The sequence below is a fragment of the Mastigoproctus giganteus genome, chromosome 2, assembly GCF_048544385.1.
Source record: "Mastigoproctus giganteus isolate SK-2022 chromosome 2, ASM4854438v1, whole genome shotgun sequence".
NCBI classification, from domain to species: Eukaryota; Metazoa; Arthropoda; class Arachnida; order Uropygi; family Thelyphonidae; genus Mastigoproctus; species Mastigoproctus giganteus.
This window is the reverse complement of record NC_143576.1, coordinates 87,551,926-87,568,818: the sequence shown is the minus strand read 5'-3', so window position 1 is coordinate 87,568,818 and position 16,893 is coordinate 87,551,926. Positions and strand designations below refer to the sequence as shown.

The 16,893-nt window shown below is 35.5% G+C and overlaps 1 protein-coding gene across 1 annotated transcript; it reads left to right on the top strand.

Moving 5' to 3' along the window:
- The first annotated feature begins 636 nt into the window (after positions 1–636).
- On the top strand, positions 637–10,078 carry fry (microtubule binding protein furry). Its single transcript, XM_090389397.1, has one exon. The coding sequence runs from the start codon at positions 710–712 to the stop codon at positions 9,662–9,664; it is 8,955 nt and encodes a 2,984-aa protein (XP_090245523.1). The 5' UTR covers positions 637–709; the 3' UTR covers positions 9,665–10,078.
- The last annotated feature ends 6,815 nt before the right edge of the window (positions 10,079–16,893 follow it).

Sequence of the window (16,893 nt, the reverse complement as noted above, 5' to 3'; positions counted from 1 at the left end):
TCTTGTAATTGCGAAGATAGCCCCGACCACCCCAAAAATGTGTAAATTTGCACGAACATGTCAGCGGAAGACTTAACATTAAGGATTAAGAAGCGCGAGTTTGAACGTGTTCAGTGAATATGTCATATACAGTGCTCGATCTGTCAATAACTGTAAAAAAAAATGTTAAATTATATTCATACAAAAAGTTGTACACTTCCAATACGAAAAATGTAAAATGAAGAAAAAAACGATTTTTATTAATTACAATATTTGAAGGAATACATGTTCACATCGGACAGAACAGCGGTGTTTCGCGGAACACAGTTTGGGAAACAATGCCGTATACTGTAGTTATTATTATTATGAGCCCCTGGGGTTAGTTATTTGCAAAGTACTTCTTGACATCTTGACAGAATTTTCATTTAATTATGAATCGGTAATCTTAAAATAGCGGAGTTGCAACATTTTCTTGTATATATTTTGACAAACAAATTGAAATATCTATTTATCGTGACCGAGAACATATGTAAGTGTAAAATTGTTAATACGGGGTATTAGTAAACCATTTTGAAGTTTTTGTGTTGACCAAATGGATATTTTTATTAAATTACTTCATGAATTATTACAGGTGGCAGCACTGGAGGAATTGTCAGTCTAAATGGTGTTGTTATGTGAAGATTAATATGTTCGAGAATTTTGTGTTAGTCGAAAAAAGGAATATTTTATTATGGCAACAACAGGATGTTCTGATATTAAGTCTCAAACCCAGTCTTGTGTAATAGCATCACAGACTCAGCTACCATGGGGTGCTCGTAAAGAAAGACAACCCTTCCCTTCAGGGATGAACATTGATACGGATGTTAAGCCCGGTGAGTTTGTACTCCGTACGCTGTTTGCCGACTTTACTGTTCAGTCAGAGCGAAAAATCGATCTTGTGTTAGCCGAACCTTTGGAAAGGCCGCTGTCTAAATCTCTCCAAAGAGGCGAGGATCCATTGTTTGATCAATTGCTTAGTGCATTTGGTTCAGTATCAGAGCACTGCTTGCCTTCGCTGCTCCGTACTTTATTTGCTTGGTATGAAAGACAGGGTGTTGATTCTGGCCAAGCACAAGAGCAACGATTGCGTTCAGAATCGAAATCTAAAAACGAAGTAACCGAAAGAACAGAGCGTGATTATCTTCATGAAAGGCGTGATCTAGCTGTTGAATTTATATTTTGCTTGGTTCTTATAGAAGTTCTGAAGCAACTACCAGTTCATCCTGGACATGATGATTTAGTGAATTATATCGAAAACTTAGCTTTCAAGCATTTCAAATTTCGTGAAGGTGCACAAACTGGACCAAATGCCCTAAATGTAAATATAATTGCTGACCTCTATGCGGAAGTAATTGGAGTTCTTGCACAGTCCAGGTTCCAGTCAGTGAGAAAACGGTTCATGGCAGAACTAAAAGAATTGCGAAATAAAGAGCTTAGTCCAATAACTACGCACAGTATAATTAGTCTTTTAATGGGCATGAAATTTTTTCGTGTGAAAATGGTCCCTATTGAGGAATTTGAAGCTTCTTTTCAATTCATGCAGGAATGTGCAACGTATTTCCTAGAAGTAAAAGATAAAGATATTAAACATGCTCTTGCAGGTTTGTTTGTAGAAATTTTAGTCCCTGTTGCAGCTACTGTGAAGAATGAAGTAAATGTACCATGCTTGAAAACATTTGTAGAAATGCTGTATTCACATACTTTAGATTTATGCACAAAGAAAAAGCATAGCTTAGCACTCTTTCCATTAGTTACTTGTTTGCTTTGTGTTAGTCAAAAATCTTTTTTTTTACAGAATTGGCATTACTTTCTAGTGATGTGTTTATCTCATTTAAAAAATCGAGATCCAAAACTTTGCCGTGTGGCATTAGAATCATTGTATAGGTTATTGTGGGTTTATATGATTCGTATTAAATGTGAAAGCAATACTGCCACACAAAGTCGTTTACAGAGTATTGTAAACTCTCTGTTTCCTAAAGGATCTAAGGCTGTTGTTCCTAGGGATACTCCATTAAATATATTTGTTAAAATAATTCAGTTCATTGCCCAAGAACGTCTTGATTTTGCCATGAAAGAAATTGTATTTGATCTTCTTTCTGTTGGTCGGTCCATAAAAATAATTCTTACTCCAGAAAGAATGAGTATTGCATTAAGAGCTTTCTTAGTAGTTGCTGATAGTTTACAACAGAAAGAGGGAGAGCCACCAATGCCACGTACAGTTGGAGTATTACCTTCTGGGAATACTCTTAGAGTGAAAAAAACTTTTTTAAACAAAATGCTTACTGAAGAAACTGCAAGAACAATTGGAATGTCTCAGTATTACCCATATGTACGAAAAGCGTTTGATGACATTTTACGAGCATTAGATATCCAGTTTGGAAAACCATTAATGATGACTACTGTACAAAATATAAATAAAGAACCAGATGATATGATTACAGGAGAACGTAAACCAAAAATTGATTTGTTTCGTACATGTGTTGCAGCAGTTCCAAGATTAATTCCTGATGGCATGAGCCGTCATGATTTAGTTGACTTACTTTCTCGACTTACTGTGCATATAGATGAAGAACTGAGGGGTTTAGCTTTCCAGTCACTTCAGACTATGACTCTTGATTTCCCTGATTGGCGAGAAGATGTCATATATGGATTTGTTCAGTTTATGTTAAGGGAAGTAAATGATACTTTTCCACTGTTGCTGGATAATGCCTTGCGTATGCTGTTACAGTTTTTAACTAATTGGAAAAATGCCCTTCTAATCCATTCTCAAAATTCTTTGAGAAAAGATGCTAGAGAACAAGGTAAAGTGGATCACCTTGCTAATGTATTACATCTTGTTGAGGGGGTAGCTTTAGTTATGTTGTGTAATTGTCGATTGCCTCCTCGTCGATTGGCTGTGCATATCTTGAAGGAAACAAAATCCCTTATCAAAACCTTAATACCACTTAAAGAAGGTGAAGAAACTGTTGCAGATTCTATTGATAGATGTTGCCCTTCAGTGGTTGAAAAATGCTTACCATATTTACCACCAAGTGAAAAAGCTGCAGTATTATCAGTATCAAATGTTGATCTGCAGTGGTTGGCAGAAAGAAGTAGTGCTGCATGGACTTCTGGGCTTCACGAAAGTGCAGAAGGAGCAAGCAAGGCGGCAAGTACCTCAGAAATTTCTGATGGTTCTGGGGTTGATGCATGGTGTGTTTGCTTAATGGGCTTTTTGGATGGTACCTGTGTATTAAAACATTGTCCCACAGCTTTAGCGCATTCCTGGATTATTATTCATTCTCGAATAACAAATCTTTTCAATCATCTTGATTTAAACCCTGTAAGTGATAATCGAGCTTCACTTCTCAGAACAACGGTAGTTAAAAAAACTCCAAATGAACGAGACATCCACATCAGCCTGTGGAGAAATTATCTCATGTTTGCTTGTAAAGTAGCCCCTCCTAATTGCAGCACGTCAGTTCGTTTTATATCTCCTGATTTAAGTTTGAGTTCTTCGCCAGACAGCATAGGTTCTGATAGGTCAGATAATAAATCTCCAAATAGTGGAGGTGTACATGCTTCTAATCTTTTTAAACAAATTGCTCCTTTGCTAAGAAGTGAGCAGGCTGATATGAGGGATGCTGTTGTTTTGGGATTGTCTCATGTAAATTATCTTTCAATAAAAGATCTTATGGAAGAACTTGTGGTATATATCCGAGAGGCAATTGACAGAAAGCAGGAAAATATGAGGAGGCGGAGAAGAAGAGATGTTCTCAGAGTTCAGTTAGCCCGTGTTTTAGAACTCATAGCAGAAGAAGGGACTTTTGGTATCAGTCCTAGTGTTTTGGATCGTGATGCAAGTTCTCTTAATACGACATTTGTTGAATACATTGATGGTGCCCGGTTGTATTTAGAAACAGAAAATGACAAAGATGTACCTAGCATTGTTCAAGAAATCAAACAACATTTTTGTGGATTCATTCACAAACTCATTAAAAGTTTTTCCTTGGAAAATAGAGTTAATCTCTTGGGACAGGATTTACGTAGAAATTTGTTTTATTTATTTGCCACGTGGAGTGGAAAGTTTGGATCCCACTTTGGTTTAATGGAGAGAAAAGTTGTGAAAGAAGAAATTTGTTCTGATTTTGAATTTTCTGCGCTTCAAGCAATGTCAGCAGTGCTATGTTGTGGGCCTTGTTTTGATCCACAAGGTTTAAGTGAAGAAAGTCCAATTTACTGTTGGTTAAATAGTCTGCTGAGTTCTGAAGAAGAAAAGATATATCAGCTTGGGCAGGAAACTGTTGTTCTTCTTTTGGAGTTCAATCCTGATATTGGGACATTATTAGATTGGTTAGTAGATTGTTGTTATACAGGTGATATTCAAAGAGCAGATGGTTGTTTTAATGCTTTGGCTACAATTTTTAGTGTCCGAGAATATCCATGTGACCATTACATGGCAATCATTAATGTTACTCTTTTAAACACAGGATGTCCACGAGCCCATATTCAGGAAACTGCCATTCAGTTGTTTCAAATACTAGATTATCGGTTCTTTGGAAGTTCTACCACAATTTCCATAGATGGGGAAGGGGATGGGAATACAATTAATAGAGGTGTTGTGCTGAGAAAAAAAACAACACGCTGTTCAGATGCAATACTTGCTATAGGATATCCCTGTTCTCAAATACAGCTTTCTCATCATATGGCTCAGATTCATCCTGAATTAACAATGCCAATATTTTCTGAAGTTACAAACCGATTGCAAACTGCAAGACCCCCAGTACGTCAAAATTTGTTACAGTATTTATTACCATGGCTTTATAATATGGAGCTGGTTGATCCAAATATTGCTCATAATGGGCCTCTTACCCATCTTGGAAGAATACAAGAATTCTGCTCCGCTGAAGTGTGTTCTTCTGTGCCTCTTGAACGTCGAGAAGGTTGGGGATCTGCAGAAGCAACTGAGATGGTACTCAATAATTTATTCTATATTACTGCAAAATTTGGGGATGAAAATCCTAAAGAAATTGAAGAGCTCTGGGCATCTTTATGTAGTTGGTGGCCAAATAATTTAAAAGTTATTATTAGATATTTGTTTATCATTACTGGACTTGCTCCTTCTGAGCTTCTAGTGTATGCTAAGAGAGTTGTGTTATACATGGCCAGGGCTCGTCCAGAAAGACTTTTAGATGAAATGATGGCTGATATGCAGACTGTGGAAACATTAAATTGTTTGATTGAGAGAACAGAAACACCACCTTTCTTTCGTGTTACAAATGTTCGTAAAGGAAGTAGTCATTCTGACGATGGAGGCTCTAACAGCACACAGCATGATGCATCTAGAGGAGAACTAACTCTAGAACGAGGAACATTACATACAAAGCGTCATAGTACCGAAAGTGGATGTGAAAAGGATAGTCAGATGAAAGATGATAGTAGTGGTCAAAGTTCAGTTCAGAGTACTCCAAATATTCCAAGTAAGGGAACTCATACATCTTCATCAGTTGCTAGTGAGGATGGACAGCATACAGTTTCAGCCTCAGTGGAGGAAGATAATTTTATCCTTTTGTGCCAGGTTCCAGAGGATCATGTTAAACCTGAAACACCTCAACCACATCCCCTTCCTATGCCAGAGTTTGGGGGCTATTATGCCCCTTTAACAGAATTTCTTCCCGATAGTTCTCAGCCAGTAACTGGTTTCCACCGATGTAACCTGGCTGTTATGCTGCTAACTGATGTTGTATTAGATGGAATAAGTATTGATTGGTCACCTCATGTACCACTCATGTTACATATAATTTTTCTAGGTTTGGATCACACAAAATCTTTGGTACATGAGCACTGTAAAAAACTTCTTTTGAATTTGCTTATTGTTCTAGCACATCATAACAATCATTTAACTATTGCCAAGATTTTATTAAATAATAAAACTCAACAATTAGGTTATGGACTTCCACTGCAAGTTTTAACAACTTACACAAAAAATTTTACAGAACCATCAAAAGTTTTAGATGATTTATCAACATCCATCATTTGTGAAATCATAACAGAACCAAGTTTCAATCAAATATCAAAAAATCAAAGTGGCTCATCAGAAACTTTAGCCCAAGATAATTCATTTGAATTGCAAAATGGTAGTAGTACTGTTAATTCTTCAGTTGAAGAAACAGTTAAGTGTTTGATAGATTTTTTGGCTGCAAGGAAAGGACATCCACTTTGGAGTTATGAAGACATAACAGCAAAAGTGTGGTCTGTGCGAAGTGCAGAACAGTTATGTACTTTTTTACAGCACGTATTATATGTCTTTAAAGAAACTATTCCATCAGCTCATATTCAAGATCGATGGTCACAGGTGGCATTACAACTTGCGCTTAGTTGTTCCTCACGACATTATGCAGGACGTTCCCTTCAGATATTCCGTGCTTTGAAGGTACCATTAACAGCAAGAATGTTGTCAGATATATTATCACGTCTTGTCGAGACTGTAACTGAACAAGGCGAGGATATGCAAGGTTATGTAACTGAGTTAATGCTGACTTTGGAAGCAGCAGTAGATTCTTTAGATTCAGCATTTAAAATAAGTGATCTCATGAGAGAATTTTTTAAATCTACTCCTAACTTAAATAAGGAAAGTAATCGGAGGAGTGCCCCTCCAATCACTATCACCCAACCTGGCTATACGCACAGTATTGGTGGGATTGGAAGCCCTTTTCCATCTGGTGGCTCGGGTCATGTGCGAAGCACTTCTATGTCAGTCTCTTGCCCTGGCAGGAAAGTTTCTGATTCCCCAACAACAGAAATCAAAGATCTCAGATGTAGAAGTAATACTGATGTAGATATGAGAACTAAGTCTCAAAATCTTGGGAGGTCACGTAGTGCCCAGTCATTAAAGATGGTTGATGAACAGTATTCACATGAAGATAGAATGACTTTGTTAGCTCAGTTTTTTTGGATTGCTGTATCATTGTTTGAATCAGATTATGAGCATGAGTTTCTTTTGTCTTTGAGACTCCTAGAAAAGGTATTAACAAAATTACCAATAGAACGTACAAACTGTCAAGAGAAATTGGAAAAGATCCAGCTTCAGATGAAATGGTCTAATTTTCCTGGAGTTCATGCGTTGCTTCTAAAAGGCTGTGCCTCTCCAGCTACATTTGAAGCAACTGATAATCTTCTTTCACATCTTACTCCAATTCTTGATATTCCAGTTATTGATCCATCAGAATCATTAGCATTTCCATTTAATGTTATGGCTCTTCTTCCATATATGCTGCACAATTATGATGATCCAAATCCTTTGTGTGTAAAAAGTGCAGAAAACATTGCCCAAGTTTGTATGGAGAAATCAAAAAAATTGGAAAATTTGGCTACTGTGATGACACTATACAGTAGACGCTCTTTCAGCAAGGAAAGTTTTCAGTGGACAAAGTGTGTTGTAAAATACCTTTATGATGCTTACTGTCATGTTTTCTTAAATTTAATTTCTTTCCTTGTGGAAGTACTTGAAAAAGGACCTTCTTATTTGCTGCAGCATATTTTAGGTATATTGAATTGTATGCTACATTATTTAGATGTTACGTCTGCAGCTCAGACTATTAATTCTGATCTCTTGAGAGTTATTTCAAGGTATATAGAAAGTCCACAATGGAAAGATGCATTAAAAATTCTAAAGTTAGTTGTTACACGTTCATCTACACTTGCTGCCCCCCCTGCATGCATGAATATTGGAGGTTCAGCTGCAGACAGTGTGAGTATTGCCTCTAGCACATCCTTTGCAGAATCCGAATTTGGGACTAAAAGGGAACTTCCAGGTCGTACAATGGATTTTACAATAGATTTAACTCAAACTCCAGTTGTAGGACAGCGTTATTATCAGTTAAAAGATTTACCCAAAGATACTAGCTCTGCTGTTGATAAAGAGGAAAGTGCAACTGCTTCTCCAAGACGGAGTCTTTCCCACAATCATTCATTCACAGAAAATGGATCAGTATCAGGTTGGAGACGGCCATGGTTATCTCAGGCCAGGACACGAGAACATCTTGTTGGCTTATTAACTAGTTGTGGCCAGAGGGTTGGTTTACCGAAGAGCCCATCAGTAATCTTTAGCCAAAGCAGCGATATTATAGAACATCAGTCGTCTATGTGTAGTAGCACAGAAGAAATATCTGCAACAAATAATGACATGTCTGCTGATAGTAAGTTAGAAGACACTATTCATGGTGAACAACAGTTTGGGGTTTTCAAAGATTTTGACTTTTTGGAATATGAATTGGAAAGTCAGGAAGGAGAAAGCTTGGATAATTTCAACTGGGGCGTTCGCAGACGATCACTTACGAATTTTGAGGGTTCTGAAGAGAGTACAAAGCAAAAAATTGGCTTGATAAGTAGTAATTTGAATTTAAGCCCAAGAAAAGAGGAATCTTCTGATGATGAAGTTGGAAGTGTTTCTCCTTTAGATGATCACCCTGATTTACCTAGTGGCAATGTTGGACTGGTTTTTCCACCCAGCACATTACCATTATTGGAGCATGGTCGTAGGCCATCTAGTCCTACCTCTGGCTCAACTCATAGTTTGGCTAGTGATGGTGATTTGACACTCAGTAACACCTCTCCTAGCTTTTCACCAATTGCTGTGGTAGCCCACCTGGCACCAGTACCTGCAGATGAAGTGGAAGAAATTTGGCGATCTCATGTATATGGCCTTATGGCTGATAACAGTGGAATACTTGCAGCAAATACCTATCAGATTTTGGCTCGACTTTTGAAAGAAACTTTCTGTAAAGTTACTCGTTTAACAAGAGATTGCTGTCATTTGTTTTCTTTAACAGATTCGTTGCGTAGAATTGCCTCCCACTTTTTGACAATGATGGATATTCTTATTAGTCAAACTGAATGCCCATTCATATATGTTGATGCTGAAATTATTGTATCCTTTCAACTCTTAGAACGTCACAAATTTTATGTGTTAGAGATACAAGAACATTGGGAAACATTTCTAGAAAAGCAAGAACATACACTAGAATGTGTGGATAGCATGAAATCAATAATGAAACTTGAAGCTTTGGGTGAACCTATTGCTGAAGGTACAATTGAGGAGCAGAGAATTGATCTTTTTCGCTGTTTATATAAATTACATTTTCAACTATTGCTCCTTTTAGAAAGTTATTCAAAGCTACTGTCACTTCTGTTTTCAATTAGCCACCAGCCACAGGTTATTGATCTTTCTCAGGAGGTATCCTTGGTGAAAACAGAGCTGACAAGAGCTGTAGAGGATACAGAAAGTGACCGCTTGTCACCTTCAGTCCAATTGGAGGTATCAGCATTGTCAAGACAAGAGGCTGAGAATATACTTTTAGATTTAATTCAATCAAGGAAATGGAATAAGGCCATCAAGCACATGCATAACTACAGAAATACTCTTCCAGGGAACATATTTAGTGTTAATGAAGAAGATGATGTAGATATTGTTCTAGAAGTTTATTGTCGACATCTCTGTGAGAACAAAAGTGGCTATTTTATTATGACACGAGCAGAACATGACATTTCTGATGTTTGTCACCAACTGATGGATATTAGTCTCCAGCTATCTGCTGTTCTTCATACTCTTGAACATCCAGTTACACCAGATAAGGCTCAAGAATCATTTAGAAGAAGTGATTGTTAAATTAAATATAGCTGTATAGATAGGAAATATTTTAGGTTTCATTGAAATTTTTCTTCACTTTTATTTATTTATTTCTGCATGTAAGTTGGATTTTATTCAGACTTAGGGCACAAAGAATTAACAAGCATTTGTTTGCCTGTTGAGGGAATGGGTGGGATAGTTTAGACGATTTTGTTCCCAGTAAAATTTTGTTGTTAGTATATTTTATTCATTGTTGTCATACTGTTGCTTATAAAATTCTTGTCTTTGTTATCATTTAATCCATATTGAAATATTCACATATAGGCATTGTCGTTAGATTTAAGATGTGTATTGTTATCCACAAAGAAGAAAGTTCCTTATTTTGATAATTTTAGACTTTTTTTTGAAACATTCAAAGTACAAAAATAATCAGATTTTAACTACTTATAGTAGAGATAGTGGTGCTAATAGAAAAATTACAGTTTTTTATTTTTGTTTTTTTTTTATAATGTATGTATATATCTGAGAATATACTTGTCTATTCAAAGTGTAGTAATTGCTTCATTCTTTTCTACTTGAATATTCAGTAGGAATATATATTTATTTACTTTTGGATATAAATTTCTGTAATCAAGAAAACAACCAGCTGATAATAATGATTTTAGATTTATAATTTTAATTAAAACTTTATAAACTGCTGATTTTGATCCAAATAGCCCCATTGCTACTGCCAAGAAAAAGAAGCCTAACAAAACTTAAAGATTTTTTTTTTACTGTCAATCATTTTGTGTTCCATGGATTGTACTATATGCCCAGGTTAACACTTTGTATTACACTGAAGTGACATATTATTATACACTGAATTTTGATATCAAGCTGTACATTCTGTTATAGGTGGAATATTGCATACATTAAGTGTATTAATCTATATTATATAGATTACAATTGGGTTTTACCTTTGTCCTTTGTATAATATGCAAATGAAGGCATTAGAAGAATTTACTTGTTTTTAACATTCCACCTAATATATGTTAAATTAATTTGGGGGTGGGGAAAGGAGGTTTGCTGTTCATATGTATTACAGGAAGTTATCAGAACATTTCTATGACTTTTAATCAGTGAGAACATATGACAAGTGACTAGAACAAATAAAGTTAAAAACTTGAGAAAATATACAGCATGAGTTTGAATTCTGTGCATAGTGTCAGTTGTTTAGTCTTCAAACTGGTATAAATTACTAATCAAAGAATTTGAAAATTTAATTTATTATTTTTCCATTCAGTGTTTAATAATTTTGTAATTGATCTTAGCAATATATGTTAATTATTCAATATCAAATACAGTAGTTTTACTAATAAGAGCATATTAAATTACATTAAATGAAAAAGTAAATCCTGAATATATAAATTTATAAATTATTGTATAGAGCAATAATATTCTGCCACTGTCTCTCCTCTAAAAAATAACCTGCACTTGGAACCCTGCACTGACCTTGGAAATTTACATGGTTATTTTGTTCTTTTATCTTTCCAAATAAACTTTATTTATTTTATTTTTATTTTTTATTTTTTTTTGAAATTTTGCTATCTTAATATAATAAACAATATTTGAATGTGTCCATCATGCATATTTTTTAAATTGTAAATTTCATACAAAACCTGACTTGCAAATTTTATTGTAAGTGGTCACTGATTCTTTGGCTAGATTTGGAAATATTTGTTCACCTAATACCAGATCTAGGTGATATATACACACACAAATATAACAAAAACCAGTAAACACAAAATGCCAGAGGTACAAATGTATGATTTATCTGAATTTCACATTACAAATATAGATTTATAATTTTCAGACATGGCCATATGTACAATCAGACAAATGCCATGATACTATCAGTAACGAGAATCAGTTACACCAATTAAATGTATAATTTTAATTAAACTAATTAAAAATTATATTTATGAATTATTCTTAAAATTACTGGGGGAGGGAAATATTTGCTGTAATATATATGCCTTCATTTAAAATCAGAAATTTTAATAAACTGTTAACTGCACATAATATCATAGAAAAAGTTAAGTGAATCTCTGCATTTTAATAAATAAGATTTTATCACTATGCTGTTTCACTATTTGATATAAATATTCTCTGTTCACTATAAATTTTCTGTACCTCTTTCAGCTTCTAAAAAACATCACACACTTTTGAGGATGGCACAGATATCCAATCACTTGGTATGGACACCACTTCAATGTCATCTTTGCCATTGAAGTGGCATCCACATCATCCCAATGACTTATCACATTCCCATATTCTTTAACTTCAAATTCACTATGTTTAACAATATCTACAATATTACTTCTGTTTTGGAAATCATATGGTGGCAATGTTAGCTAGGAAGAAAAGGGCATGTACTAAAGAAGCAATGTGGGATAGATATATATAAGTCATATGCCCTCATTTAAAATCAGATATTTGAATGAATTAAATATTAATGCTGAGTTCAGATGATGCATGATGTTGGGTTATCAGGATGTTATTTAGCCATCCACAAGCCACTAATGCAGATGGCATCTAGCTTTGTGCAATGTCCACTGTTCTTGGACCACAGACCAGTGGAAAGCTGTGCTTTAAAGTGACGTCATGGTGCTTGGTCTAACTGTCATGGGAGTGCCCAGAGAAAGCTACCTGTCTTACTGTGTTGTCCTGACAACAAAGTTATTTGGCAGCAGTGTGATGGTCTGGGACTGTTTTTCAGGTTTGGCTTAGGATCATTGGTTGTTTTGGAAAAAAACATTAATGCCGAGGTATATCTAAATGTTCTGGTCTGGGACCATGGGTTGTTTTCGACAAACTGTGAATGCCGAGGTCTGTCTAGATATCCTAGATGCATTACCTACATTGTGGCAGCATGTCAGACAAGGTCCATACCTGTATCAGCATGACAAAGCTGTTATACTGCTGGCGTTGTGTTGAACTGGTTTGAGGCCATGAGCATTGAAAAGTTCTACTGCCCAGTCCAGAGCCCTGACCTCACTCTTATAGAGACCCTGTTGGTTGAATTGGATTGTCAGCTGTGTGTGAGGAGAGACTTCCCATAAAACAGAGCCGAACCACTTTGAAGGCTGAATGGAAAATAGCAGAGAGCATTTACAAAAAACGGGTGGAAGTGTTCCACGAAGACTAGAGGCTCTCACAAGTGTAAAGGTTTTCAGTATACATTATTAGTTTTACTGTGAATAGATGCTATTTGTAGGTATACTACCATTAATATCTGGTATCCAGATATTAATGGTAGGGCAGTGTCCTCTAGGAATGGTCTCCATGGCATCTGCACTCTGTAATACATTTTAAGTTGGAATTACTGTTCTAAAGCATATTTCATAGTTATATCATTAGGTGTCAGTTCACTTTTGTCATATTAGTTGAACAAAGAATTAAGTGTGATGGAAGCAACATTCAACTGTTTTCAGTGAAACCAGGCAGAACAAGAAATGCAAAGAATCTAAAATTGTTGGATTTTAGTTTCATAATTTAGTTGGATATAATTTAGTACTGAATCAAAACTGATTCAGTAATAAGTTTATCTGCATAAATTTAAGATTTTGTCTGATCAGATGGATGCAGGCTTCTTATGGAATTTAGAAGATAGTTGTCTACAAATAAGGTAGATATGTGCTTATCATGTGGAGTTTGCTTATTCAGTTTCTTTATCCATTCAGTAGAAATATTAATTGTCATCCATGTCTTAATAATAAATTAATCCAAGCCTTTCTGTAGGCTTTGCATTTCACTGGAAATTCATACGTATTCTTAAAAGATAGGTGGCTTTTCAGAACCATCAGAATTACAAACTACCTTTACAGTAATGAACTGTTCTGATTTTTTCTCCCCAGAACATTTCTCATTTTAATCTTCCATAACTTGCACCTTCAGTTTAAAAAGATACTTGTGTAGATTCTGTGAGACACCTCTTTTTGTTTTAATTATAAAAAATTAATTTTAGCCTTTTTTTTTTTTTTTTTTTTCTTATTGAATTGAAAACAATCTATTGCTTAGCTTTACTAAATTCAGTTAAGAAATATTCAACAAAAATAAACAAGAAAAACATAATAACAAAGTAACTTTTTATCATATTTTTTAGAATTTTCAAGTTCACTCATTCCCCGGAATGAAATGCAGGCATTCATTTGGCCAGATGCAATATGAGTATATTGCATCTGGCCAATGCAACATGAATGTCTATTTTTGCCATATGTTTATGGTTTAGCTGGCAAAACTAAAGCTTGACAGCAAGATAAGGCATCTGTCACTGGCGTCTTACATGCCATGTGAGAACAGGAATTGCCTAAAAGAAAGTTTGATGCTTTTGCTCACGTGGCATCTGTTAAATGCCAAACAACAAAAAAATTAAGGATTTGTAATTCATATATCAAATAAAAACAGAAAATATTGTATATTTAGAGGAACCCCAGGGGCTTACATCTGGTGAGTATGGGCTTGGCACACCCAGGGTCCTTAGCTGGATATCATCATTTTTCTCTTTTTTGGTGATTCCCTTTTACTTCTGACACTCTCTCTCTCTCTCTCTCTCTCTCTCTCTCTCTCTCTCTCTCTCTCTCTCTCAGGATAACTCAGAATGTTTTTTTTTTTTTTTTTTGGTTGGTGCAGAAAAAGCCTCAAGGCTTCCTTGCAACATATGGCTAATTATAATAATAATAATATTGGTGAGGGGAATAAACGACCCATATCACTTGTTCACCCCTCCAAGAATTTATCTAGTTCTTCCTTGAATTTATATAAACTACCCACTTCTACAATAACAGATGGAAATTTATCAACCAACCACTGTCTGAAGGCAAACTTCCACAAGGCTGTCCTTCCTCGGTATGAATTTATGCCTCGTGTGTAGTCTCAGCAGGAAGAGTGCCATCAATGTTGAGCTTACTCTGTTCATTCAAGGCCTTAAACACCTCAATCAGATCTCTTTGTATCTAGTCTCCAGATGCTGCAATTTGCAAAATTCATGCCTTTCTTGGAAAGAGTACCCTTTTGTTCCCTTTACCAATCTGGTTGCCCTTCTCCTGTTCTAGCAATCTACATCCTCTTAAAATTAGGCCTTCAGACCTGTATACAGTACTCAAGATGTGGCCTGACCATGGCATTGCACAAAGAGATAATCACCTCCTTATCCCTGCAAGTAAAGTTCCTGTATATCATTGATAAAATCCCATGAGCTGCCCTGATCGCCTGTCTGCACTGCTCAGAGAACATATCTGACTGCACAATTACTCCCAGGTCTTTTTTTAAAAAATAACAAAAATTTTAAAAAGTGACATCTGTCAGATGCCATTAAACTTTCCAGTAGAAGGTTAAAAGCGTTTTTTTTTTTTTTTTTTTTCGAGAAGGCAGGAATAGAATAATCAGTTTTATCTGGTTTGAAAATGGCCTTAGCTGTGTAGTCTTTCAGTGTGGGAAAAGCAGGTGTTAGCCATTCTTATATTATATCACAAGATATCTCTTTCAGTTAATCACAAACATTCTTAGGTACTAGTCCATTCCTTATCATGAACTGTTCATCCATTTGGGGTCAGGCTTAAACTTAATTTCCAAACTTTCACTCAACAAGTCCCTCTTCATTGTTGAAATAGATCCAAAAATTGGAACGTGATGGACTCTTACCTCTCTATGCCAGATTTCATATGTAGTTGAATTTGTTCTGGTTCAGATTTGTTTCTCTCAAATATATGATGGTTTTTTTTTAATATTTTAATAATTATTGATGAAGTTGAATTTGGAATTCCAAACTGTTTGTGATCCGTCACCAGTATCAGCTGCTTGTTGAAACTGAATTTTCACTTTAAGGGATAGTGCTATAGTTTGCTTATAGATTGACATTTTGAATCTGAAATTTTGATTTGCAGGTGTGGGGGATAGGATGGTGGACTATCCTATTTTAAAGTGCTTATAGCATGGGAAATTTTAAATACTTCTCATTGAATTTTTTTTTTTTTTTTTTTTTCCTGGTTGGTGCAATAGTTTTCTCTCTAATATTAAACTATTATAATCATAATAGCTGATTTTTTTTTTACATTTTTTATTTCATAATATTGTCATTTGTAAAATAATAAGAGGAGTTTACCCCAATATAATATTGTCATATAAGGGATAAGGGAATAATTCTGCTATATAAGTCAGTGGTTAGGCTGCATCTTGAGTATGGCATACAAGTTTAGAAGTGACAGTTTAGGAAATGTGAATTTGTTGGAACAGGTGCAGAGAAGAACAACATTATTCAAGGAGAGAAAAGGGTACTCTTACCAGAAGACTTCAGTGCTGCAAATTGTAGTATCTGGAAACTAGATATCTATGAGGAAATCGGATTGAGGTGTTTAAGGCTTTGATTGGATTGTGTGATATAAATGTTGATGGGATCCTTACCCTTGCTTAGACATCACATAAGGTTGCATAAATTTAAATTGAAGAAGGGTGGTTGAAGGATATATGTGCAGAAATTGGCTTTCAGCTATCAGGTAGGTGACGGAACAAATTTACATCTGGTGTTGTGGAAGTATTGTAGTTTAAATAAATTTCAGAAAGAATTGGACAGTTTATTAGAGGTGGGATAGACAGGTAATGTGGGAATTTTTTTTTTGCTTGTGATGTATAAGGTTACTTCATTGCATCATTTGCCAATATAAATACTAGACTCGGGACAGAGAAGAAAAATGCATGGGATGCATATAAATTATCAAGCTACTCAGAAGCCTATGGCAGATATAAGCTAGTCTGTAATCAGGTCACAAAGGAGGTTAGGCAGGTGAAGGCAGATTACGAGAAATCTTTGGCAAAGGATGCTAAGAAAAACATCAAGGATTTCTTTACTTATATAAACTCTATAAGGAAGGGGATGAATCTGGTTGCTCCACTTCGACATCGATGGTTTGACTGTTGATGATCCTGCTCAGATAGCAAACAAACTGAATGAGTATTTTGCATCTACATTCACACATGAGGAATTATTAAGGTTTGAAAATGGCAGAAGGTTATCAAATTGTAACCTTAATGATTTTGTAATAACTGAGAGCAAAGTGGAGGAGAAATTGTTGAAGTTAAACATAAGAAAGGCACCTGGGGTGGATGGGATCTATCCAGTTATATTAAAGGAGGCGGCAAAGCAACTAAGCAAACCCCTGGCCATAATTATGAGAGCATCCTTGGACTCAGGGGAGGTTCCCAAGGACTGGAAATGTGCAAAACACAAAGTG

Bases quoted from the DNA above. Each gene is read 5' to 3' on its own strand.
- fry (XM_090389397.1), top strand. From the start codon at position 710: ATGGCAACAACAGGATGTTCTGATATTAAGTCTCAAACCCAGTCTTGT.